Source organism: Rhinatrema bivittatum, chromosome 2, assembly GCF_901001135.1.
Source record: "Rhinatrema bivittatum chromosome 2, aRhiBiv1.1, whole genome shotgun sequence".
Classification (NCBI taxonomy): domain Eukaryota; kingdom Metazoa; phylum Chordata; class Amphibia; order Gymnophiona; family Rhinatrematidae; genus Rhinatrema; species Rhinatrema bivittatum.
In genome coordinates, this window is record NC_042616.1 from 264,716,820 (window position 1) to 264,738,686 (window position 21,867).

The 21,867-nt window shown below is 46.5% G+C and overlaps 1 protein-coding gene and 1 long non-coding RNA gene across 2 annotated transcripts in view; one reads left to right on the top strand and one right to left on the bottom strand.

Annotated features, from left to right (window-relative positions):
- PDIA4 (protein disulfide isomerase family A member 4) overlaps window positions 1-21,867 on the bottom strand; it is a 70,118-nt gene that overhangs the window by 15,882 nt on the left and 32,369 nt on the right. The window contains exons 3-5 of the mRNA XM_029589475.1: window positions 20,565-20,770; window positions 6,168-6,306; window positions 5,676-5,881 (exon numbers count right to left, since the gene is read on the bottom strand). Of these exons, the coding sequence (XP_029445335.1) occupies window positions 5,676-5,881; window positions 6,168-6,306; window positions 20,565-20,770 (551 nt within the window). The remainder of the gene's footprint in view (window positions 1-5,675; window positions 5,882-6,167; window positions 6,307-20,564; window positions 20,771-21,867) is intronic.
- Window positions 18,199-20,309, top strand: LOC115084519. Its single transcript, XR_003854587.1, has 3 exons — window positions 18,199-18,433; window positions 19,789-20,027; window positions 20,102-20,309. It is a non-coding gene; the product is annotated as an uncharacterized LOC115084519 (long non-coding RNA).

A 21,867-nucleotide genomic window follows, 5' to 3' on the forward strand; every position in this document is an offset into this window, starting at 1 on the left:
GGTTCGAAAGGAGCCACAAAAAGGACCCAAGGACCAAATTTAGGTTCCACGAAGGACAAGTGGCCTGGACGGACGGCTTCAGGTGCTTAGCGCCCCGGAGGAAACGAACGACATCTGGGTGAGAGGCTACCTCAGGAGGGAACAGAGGGCAGAAACCTCGATGCACAACGAGCTGACGGAAAGCCCCTTGGAGAGATCCCGCTGAAGGAAAGTGAGAATCATAGAAACCTAAGGCAAACGAGCCGAGATACCCAATTCCGCACAGACACGCTCAAAAATTTTCCAGACGCGGACATAGGCCAGGGACGTAGATTGCGTACGGGCCCGAAGCAGAGTGGAAATAACCTCTTCTTTATAACCCTTTCTCCTCAATCTTTGCCATTCAAATGCCATTCTGCTAGACAGAAGCGATCCGCCTGGTCGAAATATATGGGACCCTGCCGAAGGTGATAGGGGAGATGGTAGAGGTGAAGCGGACCAACCGTTGCCAGATTTACCAGATCCGCGAACTACGGCCTGCGAGGCTACTCGGGAGCCACGAGAATGACTGGTCCCCGGTGAAGCTCTATCCTCCTGAGAATTTTTCCCACTAGTGGCTAGGGTGGAAACACGTAGAGGAGAATATCACGAGGCCAAGGGAGGGCCAGCGCATCCACTCCCTCTGAGAATGCTCCCTCCAGCGGCTGATGAATCTGGGAGCCTTGACGTTGTCCAAAGTTGTCATCAGATCCAAGTGAGGAAGACCCCACCCACGAACAATCAGATTCATCGCCTCTGACAACTCCTACTCGCTGGGATAGAGACATTGTCGGCTGAGGAAGTCAGCTTGTGGGAGGCAGCTAGACTATCCAAGTGTCTCTCCGCCCAAATGAAGAGCTTGCTGGCTTTCCAGTGCAACCAGACGACTTCGGGTACCCCACTGACGATTGATGTAGGCCACCGTGGTGGAATTGTCCGAGAGAACGCGTACCGCTTTGCGGCGGATTAGCGGGAGAAAGCCCTTGAGAGCCAGGCGCACCGCGCGGGCTTCCAGACAATTGATGTGCCAATGGGACTGGACTGGGGACCAGTGTCCTTGTGTTTGAGATTGACAGACTGCTCCCCACCCAGAGAGACTGGCGTCAGTCGTGACTATGACCCACGAGGGAGTCAGTAGGGGCATCCCTTTCAGGAGATGCGCCGGCGACAGCCACTATTGTATATCTGCAATGGTAGAGTTGGAGAGAGGTAGGGTCTCCTGGAACTGCTCAAACACTAGCTGCCAGCGGGATAATAACGCTTTCTGTAATGGATGCATATGCGCAAATGCCCAAGGGACCAGGTCGATAGTAGAGGCCATGGTCCCCAGAACCTGCAGATAATCCCATGCCGTGGGAAGTGGCAGGGAAATAAAGTTGCTCACTTGATAGATAAGCTTGAGTGCCCACGCGACTGGGAGAAATACTTTTCCGACCCGAGTGTCAAAGCGAGCTCCCAGAAATTCCAGGACCTGGGAGGGCTGGAGATTGCTCTTGGGGAAGTTGACTATCCAGCCGAGCGAAGTGAGGAGAACCAGGACCCTGTCGACTGCTCGACCACAAAGAGCTGATGACTTGGCCCCTTATCTGGACGACTGGCACAAGCCAGTCGTCCAGATAAGGGTGGACTAGGAATCCTTCTCGTCTGAGTGCAGCTGCCACTACCACCATGATTTTGGTAAAGGTGCGGGGAGCGGTGGCAAGGCCGAAGGGTAGAGCCCGGAACTGGAAGTGTTGGTCCGGGATGTGGAATCTGAGATACTTCTGATGCTCTTGTCGAATTGGTATGTGAAGATAACCCTCTGTCAAGTCGAGAGAGGCCAGATATTCGCCTGGATGGACCACCGCTATCACCGCCCCAGGGTTTCCATTCGGAAATGGGGCACACTGAGAGCCCGGTAGACTCACTTGAGGTCCAGGATTGAATGGAAGGCATTGTCCTTCTTGGGCATGACGAAGTAAATGGAATGCTGGCTGGCGCCTTGTTCCTGTACTGGTACCGGGATGATCGCCCCGAGTTCCTGGAGCCTGGCTAGGGTTTGGCAGACCGTAGGCCTCTTTAGTCGACTGCAAGGAAAAACAAGATGAAGATCCGGTAGGTCCCTGGCAAATTCTAATGCGTAACCACTTCCTATCACTTCAAGGACCCACTAATCGGATGTGATTTTGGCCCATTCCTTGCAAAACAGAGCAAGACGCCCACCTAAGTTTAGAGCGGAGGAATGGACTGGACTTGGCGGCCGGGTGTTGCTGACTACCATCTCGGAAGGCCTGGCGGCCCCAAAAGGAATGAGACCATGACTGTGACCTGGAGGTGCCTCCTCTGGGAAAGGAACTGTGCGCCCTGTTGTACCGGCGTTGTCCCCAGAAGCGGGTACGTGTCGGGAAGAAAGACTTAGACTGTTTAGGGCGGTCCTCCGGCAGCTTATGGACCTTGTTTTCGCCCAAGGATTTAATAAGCTGTTCCAGGTCCCCTCCAAAAAGCAACTTGCCCTTGAAAGGAAGGGTGCCCAGCTGAGCCTTGGACGAAGAATCCACGGACCAGTTGCGCAGCCAAAGGAGACGTCTGGCCGAAACTGCGGAAACCATTGCCTTGGCCTGTATGCCAAGCAAGTCATACAGGGCATCCGTGCCGTATGCTATAGCGCCTAAGCGTTCCACCTGCTCTGCCTCTGTAGACGGGAGATACTGGGTGCTGAGTAATTGCTGAACCCACCTAAGGCTTGCCTGCTGCAGATTGTCGCCCGGACACCTAAAGCCAAGACCGCAAAGATGCGCTTAAGAAAAAAAACTCGAGTTTGCGGTCTTGAACATCCTTTAACGCTATAGCGCCCACCACTGGGATCGTGGTATGCTTGGTGACCGCCAAGACAGAAGAATCCACTTTGGGAATCTTCAGCGTGTCCAGGCAATCTTCTGGGAGCGGGCAGAGCTTATCCATAGCTCTCCCGACACGGAGACCCGTTTCAGCAGCTTCCCATTCTCGTAAGAGAAGTAACTTATACATGGGATGGAAAGGAAACGTGCGCAGAAGCGCCCAGAGTCCTGCCAGGACCGGGTCCGTGTTTGCTGGGATCGCGGCCGTCACCGTATCCTCCGGGGGAGCATCAATCCCCAAGTCCTGGAAGATAAGAAGAATGAGGGGCTCCAGCTCTTGCTGCTGAAAAAGACGGAGGACTCTGGGATCATCGTCCTCAAGGGGGGGGGAGGGGGGAGGTGTGGAGAAGTCCTCATCAGGATCATGTAGGGGGTCCGGAGGTTGTGGCGGATCCGGTGGGAGGGGGCCCCTGGAACCACCTGCACCCGGATGGGACCCTGCGCACCCGGTACCGCGGAGGCAGCGGAGCGGGTATCTGAGGAATCTTTAGAGGAGGGGGGACCTAGGGAGGGGTCCTCATCCTCCTGCAGGCTAGCCAAATAAGATTTGTGCAAAAGGAGCACAAATTCAGATGAAAATCGGGCTCAAGAGGATTTTTCCCGCAAGGGGGGGGAACCCCATGTAAGCGGACTTAAATCGGGGGAGGGGGAGGAACCTGCAAATCTGGCTCCTCTGCCCCCTGTGATGCTGAATCGGCATCAGCAGAAATTCCTAAGCCGGCAAACCGCGGGAACGGCGGCCATGTCAGGAACGGCCTGGCCATGCGTTGGAGAGCGCGTCCCTGGGCTGAGGTCTTCGATGTTGCCGAGGAGGGGCCTTCCCCACCCAGAAAGCAGCCGAAACATACATCGCGGGAGAGCCGGGAGGCCGGCTCTCCACAAGCCACACACAAATTTGAATGCGGCATTGCAAAGTAAGTACAGCCGCGAGAGAAAGAAAAAACAGCTGAGCCAGGAGCTCCCGGGGGAGAAGTGCAGGAGATCGAACCCTTTCCCGCTAATGCACAGATAACCAGTGCCCTGCTACCTCTCTAAACCTCACCAAATTATATAGATGGATTTATAAAAAAATTGTATCTTTTTTTTTCTTCTTGAGAACAGGGGAATCAAAAAAATTTGAAAGCCTCAAAACATGGTTGTTTGAACAAGCTTTCTCACAATGATCAATAACTAACCTGAAATTCAGTTTTCCCGTATAATTCCTTACCTGTGCCATGTTCTTCTTCCCTCCCTATGTTATCTCATTCTGCTAATCCCGCTGTACCGCCTTTCCCCCTTCCATTGTGCAATTGCTGTTTCTTGACTTTAATTTGACATTGGACATTGCCTTAGACAGTTAATGGCTCCTGCTTAATTATTGAAAATGAATATATATTTGTTATTATAGTTAATGAAGTTAGTATTTTACCCTTGAAACCAGTTATTTATGTAAAGCCTGTAACGATTAAATGTTTTTCTTACTGTATAACCTGTTATATGTAAAGCCTGTTGCTAATTTATTGTTTTACTGTAAACCGAGGTGATGTATAACTTTACGTACCGCGGTATATAAGAATCTATAAATAAATAAATAAATAAATCAAACCTCCCTGAGAGGGCACCCGAGGCAGAGGGTGAAGGGGGAGTGACTGGCACCACCAGTATCACCCCAAAGTCGAGAGGGCACTGGGAAGGGAACCTAGGCTGAACCATTCAAGGGGCAAGCCCCCCTAGGCACCCCAAGAGTGAGGGAGACAGGGCTGTCTCCCTAACACAGAGTAAAGGTGACAACTTTTTTTTTTTTTTAAAGTAATTCAGACCAATACTTGCTTGAGCTTGCCCACAAGAGAAAGAAGAAAGCGGAGACCTCTTAGGGCAGGGGTGGGCAATTCCAGTCCTCGAGGGCCACAAACCTGTCGAGGTTTTAGGATATCCTAATGAATATGCATGACATAAATTTGCATACAACTGAGGCAGAGTGCATGCAAATCTCTCTCATGCATATTCATTAGGGATATCCTGAAAACCAGACTGGTTTGTGGCCCTTGAGGACCGGAACTGCCCACCCCTGCCTTAGGGTAAGGGCAAGCTAACAGGGAACAGAGCTGTGGCATATGCTGGAGACAGACAAATACTGAAGGGCTGCAGAGTAGGCTCTGTCCTGATAAAGTATACCCTTTTCAGTTTTGGTCTGTCTCCATCTGCTGGACAGGAGGCTCAACCCATGGTCTGGACTGATCCGGGTACGTACAGGGAACAGCAAATTAAATTAAGCAAAATGGCATCCAATTTCACTCATTACCTTATTATCCAGTTACAAAGTCTTTATACCCCTTGACAAAAGCCCTTCAACTAGTCTCACATAATGCCACTATATCAGTCATGTACATCCCAAAATCTCTCCCACATCCAATAAATCAAGAACCGCAGTGCACTAGATCACTTGTTCCCAACTGGTGGGTTAGGAACCTAAACTGGCTCACGAAAAGCTTACAGGTGGATAACCAAGCAAGGCTTTAACTGAGAATCTATAGTATAATACAGTACTTAAAACTGAAGTTAGTCCTACAAAGACATTGCCTAGAATTGTGATGCAATTCCCAAACTATTAGCTTTTAGAACAGGATGCGTTGACCAGATACTAGCTCTTTAGTAAAGAAAAGATACATTTATATCCTTCAACCTCTGGCTGGGCAACAAACCCAGTAATTTTATGTACAGCCCCCCTAAGTTCCCAGAGACTAAAGAAGAGGATGGAAAGAGTAAAAAAAAAAAAATAAAAAAATTAAATAACTCACTCACCATATTTTTCTCTAGGACCGTTGTAATCAAAACTTTTGCCCCTGCGGAAAATCTTCAGAGTTGGGTAGCCAGAGACACTGAACCTTCCTGCTATTTCAGTCTCAGCTGTGGCATCTACTTTGGCCAGAAGAATAGGTGGAGTGCGTTTGCTCAGCTCCTCTGCTGCCTTCTCATACTCTGGAGCCAGCTTTTTGCAGTGTCCACACCTGAACAGGAGAGTTTTGCAGGTAATAAATTTCCCCCAAACTTCATGCTAAACTCAGATGCTGTAACGCTCACTCTAAAGTGAAGGCTACACATTATATGCAAATATGAAAGTATCTGCAGGGATTACATTTTTAACAGGGACACCTAGTGACACTTTCTAAGCTTTTAACACACCAATGTTCACTAGGAACACCTCCCACAGAAAAGAAAATTCAAAAAGCATGCAGGAAGTTGGCAAAATAGGGAAAATACAAACAAAAATCCCCAAAGCACTGTTTCTCTTACCAAGGAGCATAGAACTCCACCAGAATGATGTCTGCATTGTTTACAACTTCATCAAAGTTATCTTTGGTCAGCACTATTGTAGCTTCTGGTGGGGGTACCCAATCAGGTTGAGAAATCTCTCTCACTTTCTCCACAATTCCTACAAACATAAAACCAAAACAATTGTCATCCCTGGTGCTTAACTGAGAGAGTTCCTTTGAATAATGCAACTTCAATAATTCATGAGAAGGGATAAGGAACCAAATGCAGTTTACTGGTAGGTCTTATTTCCATGCCATGGAGATTCTGACCTTGCAATTATACCAGGAACATGTTAAAGTACATACACTGGATCTGCAGATACTTACTTGTAAGGGAGAAAGAGGAATTTTGTTATCTCCCTATCCCCCCCAAAACAATGCTGTGCTAGGTCAAAGATCCCTGTTGACCAAGGACTTGGGGCCGGTGCAATACAGTGCGCTCAGCCGAGCACACTATATAACCCGCAGGCGGACATGGGTTAAATAGGCGCTAATCAGTCCCCTAATGCAATAGGGGGATTAGCGCCTATTTAACACGCATCTGATGCGGATTGAATGAGATAGCGCTCATCACATGCAAATGCATGTGAATGAGGCTATTACTTATTCACTCCAAATGCAAAAAAAATAAAATGTGCATCTCAGAGGCACATTTATCGCTCAGATATTAACGCCTGCCTGGAGCAGGCATTAATAGCTGAGCGCATGTAAAAGTAGTATAGAAAAGCAGAACAAACTGCTTTTCTGTACTTCAGTAAAAAAAAAAAAAAAAAAATCCTCGGCAGACTGCCAAGTTATGAAGACAGATGCCGGTGCTCCCAGCAGGGGTAATCCCTCTAGCCAGATACGGATATATATATAGCCTGCTGGCAAACTGATTAAATTGTAATGGCTTCCATTTAGCTGTAAAATTAAGTTTAAACTCTTATGTTTGATCTTTAAGGCCTTATCTAATAGACTCCCTTTCTATCTGGTTAGTCTTAGTTTCCTACTCTGTTTGTTGCCTCTACTCTGCAGGAACTACTTCCCTCTTCAGTTAAAATTAGACTTGAGCATATGCAACAAACAGCTTTTAGCTGTGATGCATCTGCATTATGGAATAGTGTCTGACAGAAAAGAGGAAAGATTACCTGAAATTCCATAAGGCTTTGAGAACATGGATGTTCTCACATATATGAGGATTATTTATTGCTAGCTGAAAAAGAATCCAATAGAGGAAAATTGGTTCTTACCTGCTAATTTTCGCTCCTGTAGTACCACGGATCAGTCCAGATAGTGAGTTGAGCCTCCTGTCAGCAGATGGAGACAGAGAAAAACTGAAAGGGTATCCTATATCAGGACAGTGACACCCTGCACCCCTCAGTATAAACGTTATCAAAGCAGACAACTAAGCAATTGAAAAACGTGAACAACAAATAAGATCAAGCAAGTAACCAACTGTATCCTTCAATTGAAAATAGGAAATTCAAACAGATAAGAATTCGCTCTTACATTAACAATATAATGAGTACCTCCGGTGCCTTATATCAATAGGAAGTAGGCAGATCCAAAAATTCTATGAAAAACTTCGAGTGGATGTATACAGTCAGTGAAGGAGTCTGGACTGATCCGTGGTACTACAGGAACGAAAATTAGCAGGTAAGAACCAATTTTCCTTTCCCTGTACATGTCTGGACTGATCCAGGTAGTGGGATGTACCAAAGCTTCCCTAAATAAGGTGGGACCGAGACAGTCCCGCTCAAAGCACCTGCCTTCCGAAGGAGCCAAACACTGGCGCCTGCACATCGAAGAGATAATGACGAGCAAGTATGCAGAGACTTCCAAGTAGTTGCTCTGCAGATTTCCTGCGGAGAGACAGACTGACTCTCTGCCCAAGTAGTCGTCTGTGAACGCAAAGAATGGGCCTTTAGGCCCTCCGGAACTGTCCGGCCCCGACAGATATACGCCGATGCAATCGACTCCTTTAGCCATCGAGCAATCGTAGCCTTAGAAGCCTTATTTGGACCACTCCATAAGACAAAGATGATCAGAGACTCGAAACTCGTTTGTAACCTGAAAATATTGCAATAGTACTTTTTCTACATCAAAGCGCCGCAGGTCACCACCAGGCGTGTTCGCAATGTCCTCAGAAGAAAAAGCAGGGAGTTCCACCGACTGATTGACGGGAAAGGAAGACAACCTTCAGCAAGAAAGAAGGAACTTAGGGAATAGCCACTGCTATTAATTGCATCAGTAGCATGGGATCTTCTTAGTGTTTGGGTAATTGCCAGGTTCTTGTGGCCTGGTTTTGGCCTCTGTTGGAAACAGGATGCTGGGCTTGATGGACCCTTGGTCTGACCCAGCATGGCAATTTCTTATGTTCTTAACTGTCTTAAGGGAGACCCCCTGAATCAGAAAAACAGAGGAAGGGCTCCCTACAAGACAACGCTTGAAGCTCTGACACCCTCCTGGCGGAGCAAATAGAAACGAGAAAAACAGTTTTAAGAGTCAGGTCCTTAAGCGTTGCCTGAAGGGGTTCAAAGGGCGCCATACAAAGATCGAAGCATGAAGTTAAGGCTCCACGAAGGACAAATAGCCCAGACAGGCGGATTCAAATGCTTGGCCCCCTTGAGGAATCGAACGACATCCAGGTGAGCCGCCACCATGTAACCATCGATACTTCCTAAGCGGCAACCTAGACCTGCAAAGAGTTGAAAGACAAATCTTTGGAAAGGCCATTCTGGAGAAAACAGAGAACCTAGGATACCGGAGCGTTGTACGCCAGCACTCCGAACTCTGCACCCACATTCTCAAACACACTCCACACCCGAACGTAAGCAAGATAGGTAGAAGGCTTATGGGCCTGCAACAGGGTGGATATGACTTCTTCCTTATACCTCTTCTCTCTCAGGCGTCGCCACTCAAAGCCAGGCCGCAAGACAAAAGCGATCCGCCTGACTGAAAAATACTGGACCCTGACGGAGCAGGTTTGGGAGGTGACCGAGACGAAGAGGACAGTGTCGCAAAGTTCACCAGATCCGCGTACTACGGCCTTTGAGGCCACTCTGGTGCTACGAGAATGACGGGCCCCCTGTGGAGTTCTACTCTTCTGAATACTTTTCCCATCAGAGGCCAAGGGGGGGGGGGGGGGGGGGGGAGAGAAACACGTAGAGGAGAACGTCCTGAGACCAGGGAAGAACCAGGGCATCCACCCCTTCAGAGCAATGCTCCCTTCTGCGGCTGAAGAATCTGGGAGCTTTGGAATTGTTCAGAGTAGCCTCAGGTCTAAATGGGGGATCCCCCACCTGCAGACGATCAGATCCATCGCCCTGGACAATTCCCACTCTCCGGGGTCTAGACATTGACAACTGAGAAGTCAGCTTGAACATTCTCCTTCCCTGCAATGTGGGAAGCTACCAGGGCTTGAGGTTGCTCTTGGAAAAATTGATTATCCACCTGAGGGAGGTGAGGACCGACGAGACACAGTTGACCGCCTTCTGCATAGTTCCTCTGACTTCGCTTGAATGAGCCAGTCGTCCAGGTGGACCAGGACTCCCTCCCGTCAGAAGGCCGCCACTACAACCATAACCTTGGTAAATGTGTGGAGAGCGGTGGCAAGACCAAACGGGAGGGCCCGAAACTGGTAGTGTCGTCCCAGAATATTGAAACGAAGGAACCTCTGGTGATCCTGATGAATCTGGATGTGCAGGTAAGCCTCTGTCACATCGAGAGAGGTGAGGAGTTCGCCTGTGCGCACCGCCACTATGACCGCCCTCAGGGTCTCCACATGAAAGTGGGGAACCTTGAGCGCCCTGTTGACTCTCTCAAGATCCAGAATGGGACAGAAGGATCAGTCCTTTTTGGGCACAATGAAGTATATGGAATATGGCCGGATCCTTGCGCCTGAGGTGGAAAGGAAAATTAGTTCTTACCTGTTAATTTTTGTTCCTGTAGTACCATGGATCAGTCCAGACAGTGGGTTGAGCCTCCTTTCCAGCAGGTGGAGACAGACAAACTTGAAGGATGCCCTATATCAGGACAGAGTCTATCCTCTAACCTTTCAGTATAACGTATGTCAAAGCAGAAAAAACAACAAACCCGAGAATAGGGTCAAGCAAGTAACCATAAAGCTCAAAGGAGCAACTATAGAAAAAAAGTAGAAACATGGTATAACCATACGCTCTTGCATAAACTTGGTATAAAAACGACCAAGGCTTCCGGTGTAATTGCTCAGTAATCTTGCACAAAGTGAAATTTTGCAAACCTGCAAGAAAACAAGCTTCGAGAGGACAGAAAGATAGACAGGGAAGGGCGTCTGGACTGATCCGTGGTACTACAGGAACAAAAATGAACAGGTAAGAACTAATTTTCCTTTCCTGTACGAACCCGGATCAGTCCAGACAGTGGGATGTACCAAAGCTTCCCTAAAATGGGTGGGACCGAGACAGTCCCGCTCGAAGCACTTGCTGCCCAAAGAAACTGAAAACCGGAGCGTGCACATCCAGACGGTAGTGCCGAGCAAAAGTGTGCAGAGATGTCCAAGCGGCCCTGCAAATCTCCTGCGGGGAGACAGATTGACTCTCCGCCCATGAAGTAGCCTGAGAACGCAGAGAATGGGCCTTGAGACCCTCAGGAAGCGGACGACCCTGACAAAGATATGCTGAGGAAATGGCTTCTTTCAACCACCACGCAATCGTGGTCTTAGAAGCCTGTTTACCCCGGTTGGGACCACTTCAAAGGACGAAGAGATGGTCCGATACGCGGAAGTCATTGGTGACCTGGAGATAGCGAAGCAAGACTCGTTTGAATACTGTGTACAATTTTGGTCGCCGCATCTCAATAGCGATATAATTGCGATGGAGAAGGTACAGAGAAGGGCAGCCAAAATGATAAAGGGGATGGAACAGCTCCCCTATGAGGAAAGGCTGGGGAGGTTGGGGCTGTTCAGCTTGGAGAAGAGATGGCTGAGGGGGGATATGATAGAGGCGTTTAAAATCATGAGAGGTCTAGAACGGATAGATGTGAATTGGTTTTTTACTCTTTTGGATAATAGAAAGACTAGGGGGCACTCCATGAAGTTAGCATGTGGCACATTTAAAACTAATCGGAGAAAGTTCTTTTTTACTCAACGCACGATTAAACTCTGGAATTTGTTGCCAGAGGATGTTGTTAGTGCAGTTAGTATAGCTGTGTTTAAAAAAACGGATTGGATAAGTTCTTGGAGGAGAAGTCCATTACCTGCTATTAAGTTCACTTAGAGAATAGCCACTGCCATTAGCAATGGTAACATGGAATAGACTTAGTTTTTGGGTACTTGCCAGGTTCTTACGGCCTGGATTGGCCACTGTTGGAAACAGGATGCTGGGCTTGATGGACCCTTGGTCTGACCCAGTATGGTATGTTCTTTACTTCATAACTTTATTAACTTGGACTGGTTGAATTGGCTACAGCTGGAGACAGCCAGTGCCCTCAACCGGGAAACATCGACACCTGGTAGGATGGGTGTCCTAGATGAAGGAAAGCATAGCTTACCCTTGAATCACTCGCTCCCGGGGATGTCCCCCGAGAATTCCATGAGTAACGGCAGCCGTGGGTGGGATGCTGAGTCCATCTGTCTACAATAAGGAAAACAAAATTATCAGGTAAGTAATTTCTCCATTTCCTAGCATGTAGCAGATGGACTCAGGACCAATGGGATGTATAAAAGCTACTCCCGAACCGGGTGGGAGGCTGCCCATGACCCACTTAGTACTGTCCTTGCAAATGCTGTGTCCTCCCGAGCCTGAACATCCAGGAGGTAAAACCTGGAGAAGGTGTGGATGAAGGACCATGTCGCTGCCCTGCAGATCTCGGCGGGTGACAGCATCTTGGTTTCTGCCCAGGACACTGCCTGGGCTCTAGTAGAATAGGCCTTGACTTGTAGAGGTGGTGGCTTGCCTGCTTCTACATAGGCCGCCTTGATGACTTCTTTGATCCAGCGGGCTATGGTTGCTCGCTAGACCGCTTCCCTTTGCCTCTTCCCGCTGTGAAGGACGAATAGGTGGTCCGTTTTTCATACGGGTTCTGACATTTCCAGGTATCTGGATAGGAGTCTGCCGATGTTGAGGTGGTGTAGACTTCGAACCTCTTCCGAATTCTTATGCTCATCTGGCGATGGTAGCGAGATGGTTTGGTTGATATTTATTTAAAGTTTTATATACCGCACAATGGGGTAGAATTCTATCCGTCTAGGCGGTTTACAAAATAAAACCTACATAATTAAAAACAATACACCAAACACAAAAACATACAAGAATTAAATACATTGCAATGTTTGTTGGTGGAAATATAGTACATTATAAAGAAAACATTATTGTAAGTTATATGCACGCATGAATAGGTAGGTCTTTAGTAGTTTTTTTAAATTCTCTTCGGTTTGATGTCAAACTGATATTGTCTGGAAGGGAGTTCCATAAAGTAGGTCCGGCTACTGAAAAGGCACGTTTATGTGTTAAAGATAAGCTGACTGATTTTATGGATGGAATTTCTAGAATGTACTTATCAAGAGAACGGAGCTGTCTGGTAGGCTTGTAAATTCTTAGTAATGAACATAACAAGGTAGCATTAACATTATATAACAGATTGTGTATTACAGACTATTTTGTAAGTTATACGGAATGAAATGAGAAGCCAGTGTAGATATTGTAAAGTGGGAGTGATATGATCTCTACGAGATATATTACAGAGCATTCGAGCAGTTGCGTTTTGTACCAGTTGTAGTGGACAAATCGTTGATTGTGGTAAGCCGAGATACAGAGAATTACAATAGTCCAAAGCAGATAGAATTAATGCTTGAGTAATTAAACAAAAATCATTTGGAAGTAATAATGGTTTGAGTTTTTTTAACATGTGGATTTTGAAAAAAGATTTTTTCACTATTTCAGATATGTTATCCATTGCAAGTTTGGAGTCGATGATTACTCCCAAGTTTTTTGCATGTTTTATTAAAATAGATTGATTCTCGAATATGAAAGTTGTAGGTGGTTGGTGAATTGAATCTGGAATGGTTGAGAGATAAAGTATCTCTGTTTTACTCATGTTCAGTTTCAACCTATTATGAGAGAGCCATATTTTTATTGTAGACAAGTATAGTTGAAGTAGGGAGAAGGTCTTAGTCCAAGATTCAGTGAACGGGACTGTAAACTGAATATCATCTGCATATATTTTGAAATTTAAATCTAAACCAGCAAGAAGACTGCAGAGAGGGAGCTCTGATGTGTCATGCTAGGCAGAGGCCCTGAGCTCCTTTTCCGGTGGTGCCATGGATGTAGGCATGTAAAATCTGTTATGTGCTCCGGTGCGTCGACTATGCGCACGTGGAATGGGTGTGCGCACAAGTCGCAGATATGCGCCCGGCACAATAAGCGTGTAACTTGTGCGCACGGTACTTAAGCATGCAATGCATGCACAAGTAATTTGTGCACCCGGCTTGCGACGGCGGATAGGGCCAAATGGCGACGGCGACCACATCGGAGGGTCTCCACTTGGGAGGACCCTTGGATCTAACCAGGGCCTAGCCCTGCTGGGCGGATCAACCCGGTGGCACTGGTCCCGGCCGGCAACCTGTGCGACTCCTCGAGCTTCAGAGGCCAGAGTCTTTAAAGAAGATTTCTTCCTTACCTTGTCTCGGTGCTTCCCAGTTTCGTTTCAGGCAGTCTCCAGCTGCGGGGGGGGGGGGGGGGGGAGAGGGGAAATACCTTCACTGCCACGCTCGAGGTTGCATCCGTTGCCTCTCAGCTGCGCCCGAAATCAGGGGCTAGGTCCCCACCGAGGGTTGGCCACCAGACCAAGGCTCACCTCCGAGGATCGCAGAAATCACATCGGGAATTCTCAACTGGGGGAGGAACTAGAGGGTGTCACCACAGGAGAGCGGGACTCGTCTGTAGAAGTAAGATTTCTTCTTGTTTCGGGTTTTCTCCGTTAAATTTACTCTAACTCTGTGAGAGCGTGCAGGTAGTCACTAACTGCTATGGAGACAGAAAATACTGAAGAGCTGCACTTCCTGCAGGGGTATATGTACTAGGGCTGATGTCAGATTGAAATCGGATCCATCTCCAACTGCTATCAGGAGTACACTATACCCATTGGTCCTGAGTCCATCTGCTACATACTAGGAAATTTTTTTTTTTTTTTTTAAACTGGAACAAACAATACTTGTTTGATTCTGTATCAACCCAGTGGGAAGAAGAGAAAAGAAATCACCAAAAAGAAGAAAAGAAGATAACGCTAGGGAATAACAGGGTGAACTGCCTGCATCTGCTGGAGACAGAGAAATACTGAAGGGACGCAGGGTAAGCAGCACTGTCCTGATATAGGATAGATACTCTTTCAGTTTTTCTCTGTCTCCATCTGCTGGTCAAGAGGCTCAACCCACTGTCTGGACTGATCTGGGTATGCACAGGGAACTTCTTTTTCCTTCCATTTTAATGTCATTTTAATTTATTTTAGTTTCTTAACCTTAAGTAAATTCAATAAAAATTGTTTTTTGAAAGGTGAAGTTAATTTATCTGAATTTCCTTTCCTGTAAGGCAGGGGTGCTCAAACCGGTCCTACACCCCCCCTAGTCAGATTTTCAGGATCTCTGATGAATATGCATGAGATCTATTTAATTTAAAAACATTATATACCATCATTCTGATTTTCAATCATGGCGGTTTACAAAAATAAATAAGTTAAAAATAATCAGAAAAATACAATACAATTAAAATACTAAGTTATAACAGCAACATGTAATCAAATTAGATCATAAAAATAAGAAATAATTACAAGCTAAAAAATATAAAAAAAAAACAACAAATGTCTTCAGCTCAAAATAAAAATACAAATCCCAGCCACAAACTTGTATCAAACACCTATTAGGTCAATAGCTGATGATACAAGGTTGAATGCACTGCCTCCTGTATATGCAAATATATCTCATGCATATTCATTAGTGATATCCTGAAAACCCAACTGGCTGGGGGGGGGGGGGGGGGGGAACTCTGCAGGATCGTTTTGAGCACCCCTGCTCTAAGGAAGGCAGGCCAATGCACGCCAACCTGCAGATGAAGACAGAATAAACTGACTCACTGTTGTCACCGATATATAGCTGTGCCCCAACATCAGCCTGCCAGTATCTCTAAAAAAGCTAAACTGTGGACAAACTGATTACACTTGAACCATGACTATTAAAAGACAACTCGTTACTTCCAGCCATTGGAATGAAGAGAAGAGCCATGGGGGTAGAGTACTGGAATGGAGGCTCTACCTGATGATTACTACCCTTACTAAATAAGCCTTTGTAACTCCAACATTGCTCTCTGCTTCAACAGCAAGGGGAAATGTGGAAAAGGGGATTTGCATTCAGATAACCAACAAGGACTGAACTTCACAATCTAGGTAAACAAAGAAGCATGAGGGTAGCTTGCTTATTACGGCGGTTACTACCCTAAACCAATTAAGCCTTATACATCACTTTGAATACATATACAGCACTGCTCTTTGCTTCAACAGTAGTGGGAAATGTGGAAAACACATTCAGATAACATCCAACAAGGCATTGATCTGTGCAGTCTGGGTAACCAAGCATCAGGGTAACTTGCTTGATGTGGCGGTTACTACCCTTAACCATTAAGCCTTATGCTCACCTTTGATGCAACTCCAACATTACTCTCTGCATCAATGACAGGGGATGGCAGGAAATTTGAATCAAAGTTACCAACAAGGGCCCTGAACTTGCTGGTAGATGAAACAGATAAGTATAGGAAAATAATGAAACATAATTATGGGAAAATAAGTCTGGGAGCTTGCTGGGCAGACTGGTCTTTTTCTGCTGTCATTTCTATGTAAGAACTGAGTTCAGTAAAAATATTTTAACTTAAGGGCTTGGTCTTCACTTACCAGTCCTTCAAACAATTCAGAACAAGAACATTCTGCATAGTCTCCAAATAAGAAGCAAACCAAAATCAAGTAGGCAGCCCAGGGTGGGTGGGCTGGTCTGCCTTCCTTGGAGAAAAAGAAAGGTAAGAAGTAATTTCACCTTCCTTTGCACACAGGCAGGCCAAGTCACACTAGTAGGATATACCAAAGCTACTCCCAATACAGGTAGGAGACTTCCTAAGCTTCTGTCAACACTGCCTGTGCAAAGGTCATATTCTCTTAACATTCAAGTGGTAATGCTTGGAGAAAGTATGCAAGGATGACTGCATTGCTGCCCAGCAAATCTTGACCAGAGACAACCAAATCACTGCCTACAAGACCGCCAATGCACCCCGATTTGCCTAGATAATGATGACCTCTTTAACCCAATGGTTTACTGTCACCTGTGATGCCAGTTCTGCTCAGCTACCTCCATTATGTAGAACAGTCAGTCTCTCTCAAAGAATGAGTAATCTTCAAGTACCTCATCAGATGCCGCTTCACATCTAAGGCATTTAACAACCAAACATCCTGCTCATCTCTCTGTCCGATGTGGGCAGGGAAATAAGAGTCATATGGAACTCACAAACCACCGACAGCAAAAAGGAAGTTACTGTCCTGAGCTGAACCAACCCCAGAGTTATTCGTATAAATGTCTCATGGCAAGAAAGCTTGCTGCTTGGAAATATGCCTCACTGAACAGATTGCCACCAGGAAAACTGTTTCAAAGTAAGCAGCTGCAAGGAGAGATCACGCAGCAGGCCCCCCAAAAAAAAAAAAAAAAAAGTCTCAATACCAGATTAAGGTCTCAGAGGCACAGATAGGCACAAGAAAGGCTGTAGATGCTTGACTCCCTTCAAGAACCTAGTCACATCTCGATGAAAGGACAAGGGCCTACCATTAATCTGTCCTCTATAGCATGCAAGAGCTACCACCTGCACCTTCAGGGTGTTTAGGGCCAAGGCCTTAACCAATCCCTCCTGCAAAAATTCCAAAATCTGTGGGATCTCTACTGGCAGGCTGATGTCTGACATCAGCGAGTCAGTTTACTCTGTCTCCATCTGTGGATAAGAATGCATAACCCACCAGTGTGAACTGGTCTGCCTGAGTGCAGAGGAAAACCCCCAGAGGACCATATCCGTGGGCAAAGAGGCTGTAAGGGTGCCCATAAGACCCTGGGGTCGTCCCTCTCTAGGGGTGGAAGGGTATTCTTTGCATCCGGATTGGCGGCAGGATCCGGGGGTACCGGATCCACCGGGAGGTTGGGGGGGCACCCCCAGGACCATCCGTGACCCAAGGAACCCCGGAGGCTCTGCAGCCGGCCTCAATGTCAACGGCGCGGGGAAATTTTTTTTTTTTGGGGGGGGGGGGGTGTCAAGGGGGAGACCTTCCCCCTCCTCCTGCAGGCTAGCTAAAGAGGATCTGCGCAGGAGGGCGGCACCATTAGTGAAAAAACGAGCCCTGGAAGTCCCGGGTGGGGGGGCCGCTACAAAAAAAAACCAAACAAAAAAAAAAAAAAAAACGGCCCCCCAGCCCCAGGGAGCTCCGAAAACGGAACAGACAAAAAAATCCAAAATGGCCACCATTCCCGGGTTTTCCCGGCCCGGGAACGGCCTGGCCAAGCTTTGGGGAGTCGATCCCCGGGCTAAATTTGCCTGCCCTGCTGAGGGGGGACCTTCCCCACCCGGCAGGGAGGCAGAGAAGAAGCCCCTTCGCAAAAAAATTCGAAGGGGGCTGCAGAGAAGAGGCAGGCTGCCTGCCGCGGCAAAGAGCTGTTCTGAAGAAAAAAAGCTGCAGAGAAAAAAATTTGATTGACAGCCTGGAGGCCCGGAGTGAAGCAGGAGGGAATCCTGCTGACTCCTGCCTGTCTGGCTGCCGGTTCAAGCCCAGGTGAGGAACAAAGTGAAAAAAATATTGGTCTGCTGCAGTAGGTAAGTAATAAAAGTACTGGAAATACTTTTAAACTTAACCTGTTTCTGTGTCACTAGAAACATTTTTTTTTAAACTGAGCACAGCAACATAAATTAAGACCCGTCGGCAGCCGGGGGGGGGGGGGGGGGGGGGGGGGGAAGAAAACGAGACCTGGACAGTCTGTCCCCACACATGGAAGCGATAACGGACACAGGCTATGCACTGCACAAAGGGCCAAGTCCCCCTGAGTCCGGCAAGAGCCAGGAGACTGAGCCGTCTCCTGAAGAAAAATTCTGCAGACTTTCTAACTTTCCAATTTTATTTTAAACAGGAAGAAAAAACCCTAAGGAATAAGTACTTGCTTGATCCGTAAGGAAAAGAGGAAGGAAAAGCTGACCAGCCTAAAGCAGAGAGCGAAGGGTGAGCTGCTGCACCTGCTACAGACAGACGAATACTGAAGGGTATAGGATAGGCTCTGTCCTCATATAGGATATCCTTTCAGTTTTAGTCTCTTTCTCCACCTGTTGGAAAGGAAGCTCAACCCCACAGTCTGGACTGATCCGGGTACATTTAGGGAACTGATCTTTATGCTTTTGAAAATCTAGAACAAGAGGAATAATAAAAAAAAAAGGGTGAAATGTGTACTTGCTGTTAATTTCCTTTCCTTTAGTCCTACCAGACCAGTAGGTTATTCCCTTTTGCCAGCAAACGGAGACAGAAAAAGATTGGAAAAAAATCCAAACCCCTTTCTAAGAAGAGACATTTCCAGACATAGGTTGGAACAGTAAGACATTTGGGCAGTAACTAAGCCTGAAATGTTACCCCAACAGGAGCTTTCAATGTGACAACTGGATGAATACCTGTTGTCCCTCTTTTACAAAAAATAGAATGCCAGCACCTTCCTCCCTTCAAAGTATACCTATTTCCAGAGACAACTTCTTAGGTGGGTTCTGCATTGGTAGAACTAGAAAAAAGGAAGTTAAATAGCAAGTATAAAAGTTTCACATTCCTTAGCATCCCTACCATACCAGTGGGATGTAGCCAAGCTACTCTACTCTGGGTGGGAAGACTATAATGCAGCTCAGAGTCCTCCTGTACCAAAGGCTGCCTCGTAGCTTAAGTATCCAGAGTATAAGTGCCTAGAAAAAAAGGAATGCACGGAAGACCATATTGCCGCTGTGCAAAGTGTCCTTAGGGGGATACAGCCCTGAATGCACAGAATGGGCATGTAGCCCATCTGGGACCTCCCAACCTTTGAGATATGCAGAAGTTAAATTACTTCCTTAATCCACCTTTCACTAGTGGCTTTGAAGGCTGCTTCACCTTCTGTGAAACAGATTCATAACCTTCAGATGTTTCAACATACTAAGGATACCTCTGCCAATCTGGCACCACCGGAATAACCAGGACTTAAGTGAGTCATGATCCTCTAGATCAGTGTTTCCCAACCCTCTCCTGGAGGCACACCTAGCCGGTCAGGTTTTCAGGACTGCCGCAATAAATATGCATGAGATTGATTTGCATACCCTGGGTCTCCAATGTATGCAAATCTCTCTCATGCATATTCATTATGGATATTCTGAAAACCTGACTGGTTAGGTGTGCCTCCAGGAGAGGGTTGGGAAACACTGCTCTAGATTACTGTGCCCGGAGGCCAAGGCAGAAATATATACAGCAGCCTTTCAGACAGCCACTCCTGTAACAGGGCATCTATGTTCCAGGACCTATCCTTTGCTGAAGAGAAGAACATTGGTATTTTTTTCTTCTTCCATCAGATCCATCTCAGGCCAGCCACAGTGTTGTAAAATCTGATTGAAGGCTAACTCTCAAAAAATTCTCACTCTCCTGGGTCCAGAGTGCTTGCTTAGATAATCTGCTTGCATATTGTCCAGCGTCACTACGAACTGAGTCCATCAATAGAAATGCCTTTTGGGTCACCTGACAAATTCTGGTTCATCCGTGTTGACAAGCTATGGCTGCAATGTTAGCCTCATTGCCTTTCTGTGAATCAATGGTAAGAAAATGAACAGCTAGTCTAATCTTTCTGGTTTGTAGCCGATTTATTGAATAGCTTGCTTCTTTTACCAGTATCTGGGCTACTTGATCCCTACAATGCCCTCCCCAGCCTCAAAGACTGATTTTCATCATTGCAAAACAAATCTGGGAGATTCTAGCTCTACACCCATTTGAACATGGTACTTGTCAAGCCCTTGTCAAAAGAAGACAGATCTCAAAATTCTCCAACTGATGAGACCATCTTAACAGTACTTCCTGCAAGGGTCTCCTGTGAGCTCAAAACCAGGTAACCATTTCTAGCAAAGATGCAAGGGTCTACCCATTTGCGGGAGACAGAAAATACTGGCTAAATGTTTTGCTAGTTCAACTCATAAGCAGAATCTGTTTACATTTTTTTGCAGACTGGAGGGGGAGTAAAGGCTAGTAACCCACTGGTCTGATCTCATAGAGATGCTAAAGAAACCACTCCTGTTTTCACCTGGTCTTGTTCCCTTGTTGCCTGCAGACTAGCTACATGTAGCAGGCTCCCACATACCTTCCTCAGACCGCAATCCATCATAATCAATCGCCTGCCCCTTCTTTAAGATTTTGATGGTTGGGTAACCACTGACATCAAAACGTCTGACAAGATCCGGTGCAGTCACAGCATCAATTTTAGCAACTGGTATGGGAGGATCGTTCTCCTTTAAAGTCTTGGCAATGTTTTCATATTCTGGAGCAAACTGTTTGCAGTGCTCACACCTAGTGACAAAGGAAAATGCTTAGTTCAAAAGGATGTTATAAAAAAATTAAAATCTGTGCTGCAGTAAAAACCTCTTACTTGTGCAATCTTTCTTCTATTTAGCCTTATAAGAGGAGCAGTAAGAATTACTGAAGCTTAAATTTTTAAAAGTGCAATATTGAAAAAAAAAATCCCTTAAAGTCACCTGCATTCTTTATATATCAAGTCTCTGGTCTACCTGTTAATTTCTCAAGTCTCTCTGAACTAGCTCAGTGAGCTGAAAGGCATGTGAAAAAGTGAACTGTTAGCAATGTGGCTTTGTAATGTCACTGTGCTAATTTACCATTTCTCTATATTGAGCCATAACCTAGAACCTTGATGTAACACACACACACCCCCCAAAGACCTGACACCTCTTGGTTGAATCTCCACTCCTTCTCACCCTTATTGTTACTCACACCCATTATAGGCCATTACATCATTTCAGAACTCCAGAGGACACAAAATAAGTCCCTTTTGAGAATATCACTCAGGAGACATGTACAAAGTGAATGGGCATTGCCTACATCTCCCAAAGCACCAGAGTATATTTACAGTATCTTCCAATCTTGATTTACAATCACTTCACTTTTGTATTTAAGCAGAAATGTTCTTACCTGTTAATTTCCTTAACATTAGTCCTGCTACACCAATTCAGCCATGACAAGTGGATATTTCTTCCCTACCAGCAGATGGAGGCAGACAACACTGATTTCTCTGGTGACATCACAGCCTCTAGTTATGAGAATGGTGCTAGCAGTGAGAATCTAGTATCCTGACAAAGCTTTGGATCAGACCCTATCCATCCATAAGTAAAAAGGAGATCAATTTCACTAGAGCCCAGCGATTCTCAACCAGTGTGTCGCCAAGCACCGGCAGGTGTGTCACGGCTCCCAGTGTCCCACTGCCCCGGCTGTGCTTCTCTTCTACCTGCCCTCATGGGCCAATGGGAAACCTCCTCCTTTCTTCCTGTCAGTGGGAGTAGGAAGAAGGGAAGAAGCCTCCAATTGGCCAGTGGGGCAGGAAGGAGGAACATTCTATAGCGAAGAGGCCCAGGAAGCAAGGGCACCACAGGAGC